This window comes from Dromiciops gliroides, chromosome 1, assembly GCF_019393635.1.
Source record: "Dromiciops gliroides isolate mDroGli1 chromosome 1, mDroGli1.pri, whole genome shotgun sequence".
Lineage (NCBI taxonomy): Eukaryota > Metazoa > Chordata > Mammalia > Microbiotheria > Microbiotheriidae > Dromiciops > Dromiciops gliroides.
The window spans coordinates 702769406-702781781 of record NC_057861.1 but is presented as its reverse complement, the minus strand read 5'-3'; the positions used below and the strand labels follow the sequence as shown (position 1 = coordinate 702781781).

General features: G+C 40.2%; 1 protein-coding gene across 2 annotated transcripts in view; it reads left to right on the top strand.

Moving 5' to 3' along the window:
* The window catches only part of CHCHD6 (coiled-coil-helix-coiled-coil-helix domain containing 6), a 296649-nt gene that overhangs the window by 225794 nt on the left and 58479 nt on the right, over positions 1-12376 (top strand). For both annotated transcript variants that reach the window (XM_044005467.1, XM_044005395.1), the window contains exon 6: positions 562-632. In XM_044005467.1, the coding sequence (XP_043861402.1) occupies positions 562-632 (71 nt within the window). The remainder of the gene's footprint in view (positions 1-561; positions 633-12376) is intronic.

Below are 12376 nucleotides of genomic sequence, written 5' to 3'. Positions count from 1 at the left end.
GTTGTGAGGATCAAATGAGATGTTTGTCAAAAGTGCTTAGCACAGTGCCTGGCACACAGTTCTGCTATATTGAGAAATTGCTTCTTCTCAGTGACCTCTGCATATAATGCTGGTATTGAAATCTATCTCTGGATCAAAGGTTCGTTGCCTTATTTGCATCTTTCCGCATTGCTCTCCAGAATGTTTGTACTCATTCATAGCTGCACTGACTATTGTAACCATGTTCCCACAACCTCTCCAGTACTGACTATCCCTGTCTTTTGTCAGCTTTGCCAATTTGCAGGGTGTGAAGCAAAACTTCAGAGGGTTTTTTTGCATTTTTCTTATTATTAGTGATTTCAAGCATTCTTTCATATGATTTTGAAGAGTTTGCTGTCCTTCTTTTGAGGAATGTTCATATACCTTGACTGCTTATAGTCAAATTTATGGGAATGGCTTCTGGCTTGATATTTATATAATATACACATGTATATATGTATATGTGCTAATTATATATTTTATATTTATATAATTCCTTAAATTTGATACATTTTTTCTGTGTGAATTTTTTTTTAATTGCAGAATGCTGAAATGTACAAATTGTCATCACAACAGTTCCATGAGGCAGCTACTCGGCTGGAGGACACAATAAAGTAAGTCAGTATGCTATCACAGAAAGAGCCTAGGGCTAGAACTCAGGAGACCCGGATTCTGGTCACTGACCGTGTGTGTGCCCTTGGTCTGTATTTATGAACATCTCACCCTGTCCCAAGTGAATATCAAGCTGCTTCTACTGCTTAATCCTGGCTGGTCTACAAGTACACCGCTGACCATCTGCCATCATTCTTCAAACCTGGAAGTTAAGATGCAAAGTGGTCATCCCTAACTGACCACATGAACTCCTTCCTCTGCCAACTCATTGGCAACTTGAGGCATATATTAAGATCTTAGTTAGGAAAAGCTACTCACTACTTTCCATTGCCCTGAAGCCTGGGTACGTATCTATTGGCCAAGGCTATGCTGAAAGTAATAGTGGAGAAGAGAGGGGAGTGCTGGAGCCAGCTGCCCTCCCCTCCCCTTCCCTACAGCGAAGCCTGGCGAAATGTGAAAGGGGTTAGGGGTGGCTTTCAGTGGGAGGTGATGCTTTGACAATTACTGGTATAACTGGTTGGGCTGCCCTGACTTTGATCATCCCAAAAACAGACACTTTGTATTCACTTAAGAGTATGCACTAACTTAGGGAATCAGAGGGTATCAGCAAAAAAAGTCTGAGGGTATCCAGAGTTAGGTCAATACAGGAGAGTAAAGGAATGTGCAGTAGGGGGCAGAAAGGAGGGAAGCATTTTCATTTTGTTACTCTAGTTCCTATTGATCTGTGAAAAGCTATCCCTCCCCTCTTCTGAGAGAGAGAAAAAGAAACAGAGACAGAGGGACGTTGGTATAGGTTGGGGCAGGGAGAAGGCTGATAGCACACACCCCTCCTGGAGATTTCAGAGTTGTGATGGTTTACAATCAAACCAGTGGCGTTTCAGCATTTCTGGAACTGTTAAATTTGGTGTAATTGAAGGGAAGAAAATTGAAAGGGGTTTAGATAGTTAGCAAGTAACAGAAATATTGTAAAATAAATGCTATTGAAGATAGCAGGTGAGAGGCCACTGGCGAGACTTAAGCAGATGCACATCATCTACCTGTACTCAGGGGTAGTTAACAAATTGGGGGGGGGGTAGGGGTAATGATTTTTCAGCACTTTGATAGGGGGAAAGAAATTTTTATTCTGTAATCCCCCCAAACTGGGAAAATATCTGTAGTTTTGCTCAAGGAAGTGATTTTAAAAGGGGGTGGGGGGAAGAGAAAAAAATGTCCTTGACAGCCACTCTCTAGTAAGTTTAAGTCCTACTGAAACAATAAGAAAGCAAAATAATAATAATAATTTCCAAATAGTTCAGTAGTGACTAGAAAGATAGCCCTGCCCCACCCCACCCCTGGGGTTTTCTTGGCTTGGTTTGATTGGTGTACATAAATATTGCCAGTTGTACACTGAGAAGGAGATGAAAGGACCTGATCAAACCTTGTTCTCAGTGATTTTATAATGACTTTGGATATGAGTGTCCTCAGGTGGACAGTCACAATCAGCAGAAGTTGTCAGTAGAGGGAAATTATGAATGAGCCTCCCTTTTTTGCCTCCCTGCCTCCTCCCCCCCAACACACACACACACACACACACACACACACACACACACACACACACACACACACACCTCTCTTATCCAAAGGCTGAGAAAAGAGTCAAAGAATCTTCAGTCCAGTGATGGGGGAGCTTAGAAAGCCCACCAAGTGACAGAATGGACTAATGTGATCACTAAGAAAATCGAAATTCATAGAGACACCCCACTCCACAACAATGGGAGGCTGCAGTGGCAGCAGATGCTGTATTCAACACTGTCACTCTGCCTAGAAAAGATAGACATCCTGAAAAAAGCAAAGGAAGGGAAGAAACCCAAACACTCACTAACCTATGACCATGATACCCATTCGTACTGTAATCACATGTATTGCCACTCCCACCCTCTACCCCAAACAACAAATCTTTACCTCTTGTAACTTACAACATGCTATTCTCCTGACATCTTTATTAGTTTGATTTCACTAACAGATTTTTGCACATCCTTACACCTTCTGAAGATGCTATGTAGAAGTTTATTTTTTTAAGTGCAAGTTAATAATAATTTTTGTTTTGTTTTGGAAATTTTGTAATATGCCTTGACATAACTAGAGATACTTTGGAGTGCCTGAAAAGCTGAGCTTGGGAGTTACTGCCCCAGAAAGCATCTTGGACAGGTCTGTTCTATCCTGAATGCAAGTGATCAAGAGGGGAGGGCACCTAAAATGTTTGATCAGCATTTGCCCTTTCTTGTTCCTTTTTCACATGTTCTCCAAAACCTACATCCTGAATCCTTTCACCACTTTGAGATTCCTGGAGCTACTCTAGGAATTCAGACTGGTCTAGAAAGCACAGTTACTCTATCTACCTAGAGGGTGTGACTATAAGAAGATAGATATGTCCGTATGAATCCTCTCCAAAGACCAGGAAATGGTAGTTTAGATGGGAAACCCTCCCAAGTAGTCCCAGAGCCAGCCTGTTAGCCTGAATGTTCCCTGAGCTTTCCATGCTGGCTCAGCCCTCACCCCAGGGGCCCCTGATGCCAGTATCCCTCCAAGCTCCTAGATTTGCCCCAGTTCTACTGGAGCACCAGTGGTGCCTTTGGCTACTTCGGAGTTGCTACGTACCACACCCACAGACCACGATAGCAGGTTTCTGGGTGGTCTTCTCTGCTTCTGAAAGCTTCCTCCCATCCTACCCCAATATCCAAAATCATTTCACAACTTCCAGATTGATCTTTCTTAAACAGTTTTCTATATGTTAACAACCTCCCTATCAGCTTGACATTCCTATACATTCATATTCTGGCCCACTTTCCCTTTCCAGATTTAGGAACCACACCTTTCCCACTAGAATCCTTCACTTCCAATTAAATTGGTCTACTTGTCATCCTCTAAATTGCCTATTTGCATTCTTACCTGGATGTCTTTACTCATACCTTGCCTTTTGCTTAGTAACAGGGTAGCCTTGCTTGAAGTCCTGCCTCATAACAGACTCTTTTCTGGGCTGTACCAATGATAACCCCACCTTCTGACTTCGTACAGCACTTGTCTATATCACTCAGTTGGTATATATAAAATCGTGGAGTTTAAGAACTAAAGGAAAGGTACTTTGGGGAATCATCATACGGCCTCCACTTGTTTTTGGTTTTTTATTTGTATGTATGGCTTGTGCCACAATTAGATTAGAAGTCCCATTGTACTTTTTTGGATTTTCCACTAAGTCTTATTCTACTGTCTCTTCATGTTTTGAAGATAACCATGGATTTAGGTATTGTTTTTGTATTACTATTTAAAGTTTTATTTCTGCCTTTTGTTTTTATGCCACAGTCATTTCCTAGTGGCCTCTTCCTGGTAACAAAGAAAATGTTACACAGCCTGGTCTGATAGCATATAGGGTACCACACATCAGTATTCTTCCACCTCTCTAGGAAGAGGGATCAAAATGGGTTTTGTCTTCTATTTTTCTAGACCAAGATGACCATAGGTTCTGGCAAGTTATGGCAGTAGACTGCAACTCAAAAGTCCTTTTAGGCTAAAAAAAACTTGAAGTATAAGCTATGAAATGAATTTCTTGTGGAGTGATTCATCACTAGAGAGCTGGCTGCCAGCTGATGAATCTTTTTCTTTCTTTGTCCCTCACCTCTTTTTTAAAAAGGAAAAAGAAAAGGAACTTAAAAGGAATGTAACATAGCTGGAGTTGGAAAATTCACCATCCCAGTCTTCTCCCATCTTTTCCATCCAAACTAGACCCAGATCACTGGGTTTTACCCACTTTTATTTTCTTGTAACAACTCTCTCTCCACTTCTGCATGCTCTTTTTATTTTAAAAAGAAAAAACTAAGGTTTTATTGATATCTTTTGTTTTTACATAACCTTCATTTCCAGATAGATACTTCTCCTTCCCTACCCAGAAAGGTATCCCTTATAACAAAAAATGAAAAAGAAAGAAGAAAAATTCAGTTGAGCAAAACTAACCAACACATACAAGTCTTAACAGTATGTGCAACATTCCACAAATCCCCTAAAGTGCTACAAAGAAAGAATGGCAGCACTTCCTCATCTCCTTTTTGCCACCAGCCTTGATTGTTAGAACTATACAAGATTTAATTTTATTGTTTTTATTGCTGTTCTTTCTATATGTTTTTGTAGTGTTGTATATATTATTTTTCTGGTTCTGCTTATTTCACTTTGCATCAGTTCACATAAAGTTTCCCATGCTTCTTTGTACTTTCATATTCATCATTTCTTATGGCACAGTCACACATTTATGTGCAACACTTTCTTTAGCCTTTTTCCAATGAGTGGGTACCTATTTGGTTTCCAATTCTTTACTACCACAAAAGCAGCTAGGTGGTACAGTGGATAGAGTGCTGGTCCTGGAATCAAGAAGACTCATCTTCCTAAATTCCTATCTGGTCTCAGACACTTGTTAGCTGTGTGCCCCTCTGCAAGTCACTGAACCCTGATTGCCTCCATTTCCTCTTCTGCAAAATGATCTGGAGAAGGAAATGGCAAACTACTCCAGCATCTTTGCCAAGAAAACCCCAATTAGGGTCGTGAAGAGCCAGTAATAACTGAAACAACTGAACAACAGCAACAACACTACCACAAAAGGTGCTTTTAGGAATATTTTGGTGTGTATAGCACTTTTCATTCGGTCTTAGATCTATTTCTCTCTTGCCTTCCTTCACTTTCTCCTCTCACCTTGGGCCATTCAGACTTCATTACAACACAGATGGAAAGTAGAGCATTGCTGCTTACACTGATTGGATGAGCTCAACTCTTAATCTTTCTGGCAAGATAGAGGAGCACATACTATGTGTCCTGCTACTGCTCCCTTCAGACACTAGGGAACTGTTATTTGGCCCATTGATACATCCTAAAAACTCGAGGCCTTGCCAGTCACCCTGGTGCTGAACCCTTAGGACTTCTAGCCTTTCCATCTACTCTATAGCTGAATTCTTTTCTGTGCTCTCTCTCCTAATCAGACTGTGAGCTTCTTGACAGTAGGGGGAGATTGTCTTGTTTTTTCTATTTATATCTCTAGTATTGAGCACAGTGCCTGACACATACTAAGTATTTAACAAATTGTTTTAATCTATCCTTTCATGCATACATACCTACATTCCTTGGGCTAACAGGAATTTTTTTGAAGAGCAAAGAACTAGAAACAGAATAGATGATCAGCTAAATGGTACAGTGAATGGTACAGAGCTCTGGGCCTGGAGTCAGGAAGATCTAAGTTCAAATGTAGCCTCATACACTTACTAATTACTTATAGACATGTGACCCTAGGCAAGTCATTTAACCTCCTTTTGCCTCAGTTTCCTCATAGGAAACTGTTGGAAACAGGAAAACAAGATTGTTGTGAAGATCAAATGAGATAATAATTGTGATGTACTTAGAAATGCATAGCATATAGTATGTGCTATATAAATGTTGGCTGTTATAATTATTAGTTGGAAAATGAGTTATAAAGTTTTAGTTCTTGAAAGTAATAGAATTTTCCCGTAAAGTAAGAGACAATGAATATGATGAATTTTAATGGGAATAAGAAGCATGGGAAGACATATGAACTAATGCAGATTGAAGTAAACAGAACCACAAAAATAATAGACATGGAGACTACGGCATTGTAAAGGCAAAGAACACCAACAATAAAACAAGGCTAATTGAATGCTACAGAATTATTATGACCAATCTTAGGCCCAAAGAAGAGACAGGAGAAGACACTTTCTCCCAGGTCTTTTCAGAGGGGGACCATCTTTGGAACACTACATATAATGTCAGATTTTTTCAGTAGGTTCACTAGTTAAGCTATACTTTTTTTTGTCTTGACAAAATTTTTTGTCCTCTTTAAAATTCTTTATTATAAAGGATGGGCATCCAAAAGTGGAGATACACTGGGAAATGTGTAATACAAAGAGAAAAGATATCCATAATTATTGAAATCCTATATTACAGTAAGCCAAAAATGAAGATCTAACCTGGGTATTAAAGATCACATCATTAAAAAAATTAGAAGAAAACTTTTCACAGCTGTGAGTAGGGGAGAAGCTGACCCCTTCTCTGCAGTCATTGCAGTCCTGAATGTGATAGGAAACAGAGCTGAGGCAAGAGCCCAGTCTGGACGTAGGTACATTAGATGATTTCCAGCTGCTTATTGGATATCCTTTAGAAATCTGAACACTTACGTTCAAAACTTAACTCATCTTTCCCCCCAAAACCCTCCCCTCTTCTAGCTTTCCTATTAGTGTTGCATGTACCATCCTACCAATATAGGGGTCACCTACAACTCTTCACACTCTCTCACCACCCCAAGTCCAAATCATTGCCAAGGCCTATCTATTTTACATTAACAACATCTCTCACATGTACCCCCTTCTCTTCTCTGGCACTGCTACTCCCCTGATCACAGACCCTCATTGCCTCATGCCTAGATTATTGCAACAGGCTGCTGGAGATCCAAAGAAATAATACTTGTAAAGCACTTAATACGATGTCTGGCACATAGTAGACACACTATAAGTGCTTCTTCCCCTTACCTTCCTCATCTCTTCCCATTCCCATCCATTCTCTAATCAGTCAATAAACATTTATTGAGCTGAGAATACAAAGTGCTAAGTGCCAGAGATACAAAAAGGGGCAAAAGACAGTTCCTGCCGCAAGGATCTTACAACCTAATAAAGGAGACAACAAGTAAACAAACCTATACAAAGTTAGCTGTATATGAGGTAAATTAACAGGTGAGAGGCACTGGAATAGAGAAGGGTTTGTTAAGGGTAAAATTCTAGCTAGCCTGTCTAAAATATCTAATGAGTGGTCGCCAATAAATTATAAGCTTTAGCAAGAGTTAGGCTTTTAAGCATTTATTAAGGAGAATAAGAATTTGGTAAAGAGAGAAAGAAAGGCCTACATTCATCTATCTATTAAAGGGAGAGCACATTTCTAGCTCCCTTCTCCCCCAGAGTCCTCAGGAAAAAGCCCCAGACAGAGCACCCGGCTCCCCCTTCCTCCTCCCACCAGCAAACATCACTTCCTGACGCCAAAGAAAAGACACATGGTCTTGCCCTCAAAGACCTTCCTTTCATGGCGGAGCTTTTCTACAGTAAATCTCCAGCAGGTGGCATCATTCCAATCATTACAGGTTTAAGACTTCCTGTAGAAGGTGAGATTTTAGTTGAGACTTAAGGAAGCCAGGGAGGCACCATGCCTGAAACAAACCCCACTGGTTCCTTATCCCCTCCTGGAGTAAACACAAAGTGCTCTGTTTGGCATCAAAGCCCTTCATCATCCATCCCCCTCCTGCCTTTCCAGTCTTCTTACACCTGACTCCCCGGCTTGTGCTCTTCAGTACAGTGACAATGGCTTCCTTATTACTCATCCCATAAAACACTCCATCCTTAGAGACTGGGCATTTTCTGTGGCTGCTTCTCATGCATGGAATGTTTCCTTCCTCATCTCAACCTCCTGACATCTATCTTTTCTTTTCAAGTCTCAGCTAAAATCCTACTTTCCCAAGCTTTTCCCAATTCCCCTTAATTCTAGTTGATTATGTCCAATTTATCCTTTATATAGCTTGTTTGTACATGGTTGTTTACATGTTATCTTTTACCATTAGACTGTGAACAAGAACTACCTTTTGCTTTCTTTGTATCCCCTAGCACTTAGCACAGTGCTCTGGCACATGGGAGGCACCTAATGAATGTTTATTTACTGAGTGATGATCTTTTGTTTTATAGGGTGCATTTTTTCCCTTGCCTTTGAGATGGTTTTAGAGGGGGTTGAGTTTTTCTGGAACCTTTTACATTGCTATTCTTGCCCAGAAGTTCCTCTCATTCTTTTAAAAAATAATGCTTACGGGGGCAGCTAGGTGGTGCAGTGGATAAAGCACTGGCCTTGGATTCAGGAGGACCTGAGTTCAAATCCAGCCTCAAACACTTGACACTTAACTAGCTGTGTGACCCTGGGCAAGTCACTTAACCCTCATTGCCTTGCAAAAAAAAAAAAAAAGAGAGAGAGAGATGCTTTCATTTATTCTTCTAGTCCCTTTGGGCAATCTCTTCTCCTTTCTAGAGTTCTTGTAAATACTGAAGAATTATTTTCTTCGGGGCAGCTAGGTGGCGCAGTAGATAAAGCACCAGCCCTGGATTCTGGAGGGCCTGAATTCAAATCCAGCCTCAGACACTTGACACTTACTAGCTGTGTGACCCTGGACAAGTCACTTAACTCTCATTGCCCTGAAAATAAAAAAAAATAAATAAAATTAAATTAAGAATTATTTTCTTCTGGAGTTTTGTCTTTGGGTTCTCTTAGCTGTTCCTAGTGGGTTTTTTTTCCATTGCATTAGGTGTTTTCTTCTGTTTACTCATGTTTCCAGTCTTATCTGTTGAAGGTATCTCACTCTCCCACTTCAATTCCCTGATTTTTCTTCTCTGTAATTACTGGAGTTAACTGATTTCACAGTGCAGAACCTATGAGTGAGTGATTGCTAGAGCAGGACATTGACAGAAGGTTGTGTCTAGGGCCTTCCTTTTCAGTGGTTCTCCCCCACAGTAGGGCTGGCAGTGATCTGAGGCTAATAAGAATGGTACTTTATTGTTTTGCCTTTTCCCTCCTAATGATCACCTTATAGTTCTTTTCATCATTTCTTTTATTTTTTGATCTAGTGCTTCATTTCACACAATATTCTGAGACAGTTTTAAAACAGTTCTTAACCTTGAAGTCAATGAATTTGTTTTATATTTTCATAACTGTTTCATATAATTGGTTTATTTTTTTAATCTTACATGTTTAATCTTATGCATTTAAAAGTATGAGGATCCATAAGCTTCACCAGACTCTGCAAGTGGGTCATTAGTCACAAGAAAAGTCAAGAACCTTTTAGAGGGAGCTGAGTTCTAAAACCTTTCACATCACCGTCTTTACGAGAAAATTGATAAATTTCCTCAGTGACAGCAACTCTATGTAGACCCTCTTGCTAAGGCACAGCTGGAGTTGCAGCCTCCTTTGGCAGAAGGAGCATCCACCCTACTGAAATCACAGATCTTTGAAGTATTCAAGTCATTATCCACCCCCAGGACTGGCTCTGGGCCCTGACATGGCGGTGGTCACTAAATGTTTACTCATGTGAATGATAATTCACAGCACTTTGAATAGGCCTTAATGGGTGTTGAATGAATGAACTCAAACTGGGCCAGGAACAGCCTTTGGTGGCCCAACTTTCAGTTTCCCACAGAGCAGCATATTGGGATCCAGAAACAGTTTTCTCCCTCATACAAACCAAATCAGAAGCAATTCAGAAATCATTTTGCTTAAGTGTTAGGAAAAACTCTCCTTGACTGGGAGATTTATAGGACTAACTAATGATTGTAAATTGCTTTATAAGTACTGTAAAAATGCCAACTAGTGGCAGCAGCAGTATTTTTGGATTTTTCTTCCAAGGTAGAAAGAAGAGCATTTCTTCCAAACGTTTTTGAGCTAGCCAGTAGACTAGAGAAGTTGCAGGAGGTTTTATGAGTTATATAAAGCCCAAAATACTACTATAGGTCCTCAATTAGACCATATGATAAAGAAAGAAGCTCTTTTATTTTGCTATTATTATTATAAACCCATACATTCAACCCATACTTTTCCATAAAGAGCTTTTATTTAATTATCTCATTTAATCTCCATCATCCAATGAGGAGAAAGTAGAACAATTCCTATCCCAGTTTTGCAAGATTCATAAACTAAGTAAAGCTCAGAGAGGGTAAGAGTGACTTGCCCAGAGTTACAAATCTAGGAAATGGCACCAGAACTATGTCACGATGGGAGGCCCTCCTGCCCTGCCTTGGGACCATCAGGTTTCTCTGATTCATTTATTCTACATAACAGGTTATCTGACAGTTCACCAAGGAAAATTGGTGCTTTCTCATCTGAATCATTAGAGAAGTAATAAATGGAATAGAAAGGGGAATGTGTTGACTGTGGAAGGCAGGCAACGTTTTTGGAACCAGCTTCCAGAAGAATTGTGTGTTTGAAGAAATGAGAATCCAGTGTAACTGCACACACAAAAACAGCTACAACTACACAGCAGCAGGAATTGTTTGAATTTTCTGAAGGAAGAGATTAAGACCCCAGGGGACAGACTGTATTTACTGTGTCACATCTATTTTTTATGACAACCTTCAGTCCTCTTCCCCTGGGATGCATTCAGAGCCTGTCTCTGCCTCTCATTGTCAGAAAACTTGTAGTGTAGGTTACTGACCACACAAACAGTCATCTTTCAAAGAGGGTAAAACAATTGAGTTGGGGAAGGGGGTTATTAACCATTTCCTTGGTAAACTGTGTCCCAGGACCTTTGATCAAAGGAAGATTCACTAATTTGCACTCCATTTATTTAGAACTTGTGTTTATTTGCCCTAGGCTGAACCTTTACACTTTTTCTCCCTTAGAAAGGACATAAGCAAATCAAGGGGTTTGTGATTGGGGGAGGAAAAGAAAGTGAGCTATTTTCTAGTACCATTAGCATTCTCTATTTTTATTCAGTTAATATGTCAATCATTATATAGTAGATGAAGATCTGGCCTTGACATTAGGAAGACCTGGGTTCAGGTTCTGTCTCTGAAACTTGCCATATCTGTGTGACCATGGGCAAGTCAGAATGTTTTGGCATGCCAAGCAACTTGTTAAGATGATTAATTATAGTTGCATTGCTAATCTCTATGTGGATAGAGATAGATTATAGTTGATTGGTTACTCTAAAGAGATATAGACAAACAGTTTATTTAGCCCTTACAGTATGCCAGATATGCATTGGAGGGGGAGGGGAAAGGAGAATACAAATACAAGCAAGCAAGGCAGTCTCTACACTCCAGGAGCTTATTATATGCTAAGGATACATAAAGGGGAGCAGTAAAGGGGAGGGGAGGATGCACAGTGAGGCATGAGGTGGAGCCACCCAGGAAATAGTATGGAAGGTGCTTGGCAACAGCTGACCTATCAGAGCCAAGGGCAGGTACAGGTTATTGGTGGGGAGATGATGCTGAAGGCTTGAGTAGAGGCAGCGTGCTGTACTTTAACCAAGAAGACACTAGTATTTCCCTACACAGTCGAAATCACAAGGTTCAGTTGGGAGAAAATGCTAATGGCATATTGCTTATTCACTGAAGCAAAGACGTATATAAATCACTAAGTATATTTGAACCATGCCACACCTACACACAGTCACCAAATAGGACTTAGCCCCCTGAACATTCACCAAACATAATTCCCACCCTTTTTTCTTTCCTATGCTCACGCCGTATTCTACTCTTATAATACTCTTACCCCAACCCCTCTGACATTTCAAATCCAATCTTTCTTAAAGCTATAACTCAAGTACCACCTCTTCCTGGTTGAAACCTTCCCTGATAAATTAATAACAAGAATCTCGGCTCTCAGTTGTTTTGTCAGTTGTGTTTACAAAGAGACAGGAGCATGTTACCATTTTCTTCTCCAGTTCATTTTATAGATTAGGAAACTGAGCCAAACAGGGTTAAGTAACTTGCCCAGAGTCACATAGCTAGTAAGTGTCTGAGGTCAGATTTTGAACTCAGGTCTTCCTCATTCCAGGCCTGGTAATCTACTATACCGCTTAGCTGCCCCAAAAACAAGAATAGCTAACTAACATTTATATGTTGCTTACTATATTCCAGGCACTGTGCTAAATTTGCTTTACAATTATTATTCATTTGCTCATCACAACAGCTCT